Below are 1,530 nucleotides of genomic sequence, written 5' to 3'. Positions count from 1 at the left end.
CTCGCCCTTAATCCCAGCACTCAGGAGGCAGAAGCAGGTAGATCTTTGTGAGTTCAAGACCAACTTGGTCTACATAGTGAGTTCCAGACCCACTGGGCTACAGGAAGACTCTGCCTCAAAAAGACAAAAAACAAGCAGGCAAACAAACAAATAAACAACCCCCAAATCCCAGAGAAAACATTAAGCTTTACAAAATATATTACTTAAAACTTAAATTTCCTATATCCACCAGATACAGATATTCTACAGTTTAGTTCATATCAATCTATAATTTTTGTGAGGGGGTGGGGTGGGTGGGTACAGTGAGCTTTATTGATGGTATTCAAGAGCATAGGGCTCCCTAAGCCCCTCCCCTTCTTCAGGGGGTCTAGGATGGAAACTGAAGGAAGATGCTCAGTGTTGGGGGCTGAGTTAGGGCGGGCCCCAGCCTTCTCCATGGTAGTGAAGAGCCCGGTAGATTCCACAACATACTTGGCACCAGCATCACCCATTTGATATTGGCGGGATCTCGCTCCTGGAAGATGGAGATGGCTTTCCCATTGATGACAAGTTTCCCATTCTCAGCCTTAACTGTACCATTGAACTTGCCGTGGGTGGAATCATACTGGAACATGTAGACCATGTAGTTGAGGTCAATGAAAGGGTCATTGATGGCAACAATCTCCACTTTGCCCGAGTTGAAGGCTGCCCTGGTGACCAGGTGCCCGATATGGCCAAATCTGTTCACTCCGACCTTCACCATGGTGTCTCAGGGACGAGGCTGGCACTGCACAAGAAGATGCGGCTGTCTCTAGAACAGGGAGGAGCAGAGAGCCAATCTATAATTTTTGAAAATGTAAATTTTTAGTTTTGACTTTTATGAGAAGCAGTAAATTGTTAGTATAACAAAGTTTATTCATGGTTTGCACATTGGAGGTTTTCAGAACTTCTCAGAGCTTTCAGCATTTAAAAAAATACCATTTTTATTAAATGGTATTATTTTCAGAAATGAACAGTCATTGCTAACCTTTCAAACATAGAAATGTACTTAGAAAGTGAGACAGTTCTTATGATCCAGTTCTCCTGTGATAACCATCTTGCTATTTGACACACTCCCCACCAGTGACCCACCAAAGGACAGGAAGTTCTCCTAACCCAGACCAAGCTTTGTCGAGTGTGTGCTTTGCATGCAGTATTCTGTCAGTTGGGACTAGCCTGCTCTATGCCCCCTGCTTGGTAAATGACTGCTTCTTAGGGTCTGTCTGAGATGCCACCTCGTCCTCCTTCAGATCTGCCAGCAGTTAGGGCTTCTCTTCTGTACACCTCGGGCCCTTGTAGATAACTCTCCTACAGTGTTCTTTGCACTGAAGGGAAGTCTGAATGTGACTCGCCTGTTTCTAAAGTCCCCATGCTTCTCCGGGCTGTGCTGTTTCCCTTGAGTTGAGCTTTGCTTTTTCCCTTTCCTTTCCTCCTCCCCCTCCCTCCCTCTCTTCTTCCATCTTCCTCCCTCATCTCCTCTGCCTTTCTCCCTCCCTCCCTCCCACCCTCCTA

At 45.9% G+C, this 1,530-nt stretch overlaps 1 protein-coding gene across 1 annotated transcript; it reads right to left on the bottom strand.

The window, feature by feature from the left end:
- Window positions 1–367: 367 nt before the first annotated feature.
- On the bottom strand, window positions 368–742 carry LOC115067872 (glyceraldehyde-3-phosphate dehydrogenase-like). The gene has a single exon (XM_029556935.1). It carries the CDS (start codon window positions 740–742, stop codon window positions 368–370), a length of 375 nt encoding a protein of 124 aa, XP_029412795.1.
- Window positions 743–1,530: the final 788 nt, after the last annotated feature.

Source organism: Nannospalax galili, unplaced genomic scaffold, assembly GCF_000622305.1.
Source record: "Nannospalax galili isolate Female #2095 unplaced genomic scaffold, S.galili_v1.0 scaffold666, whole genome shotgun sequence".
NCBI lineage: Eukaryota > Metazoa > Chordata > Mammalia > Rodentia > Spalacidae > Nannospalax > Nannospalax galili.
The sequence above is the reverse complement of the archived record's forward strand: the minus strand, read 5'-3'. Positions and strand labels throughout refer to the sequence as shown.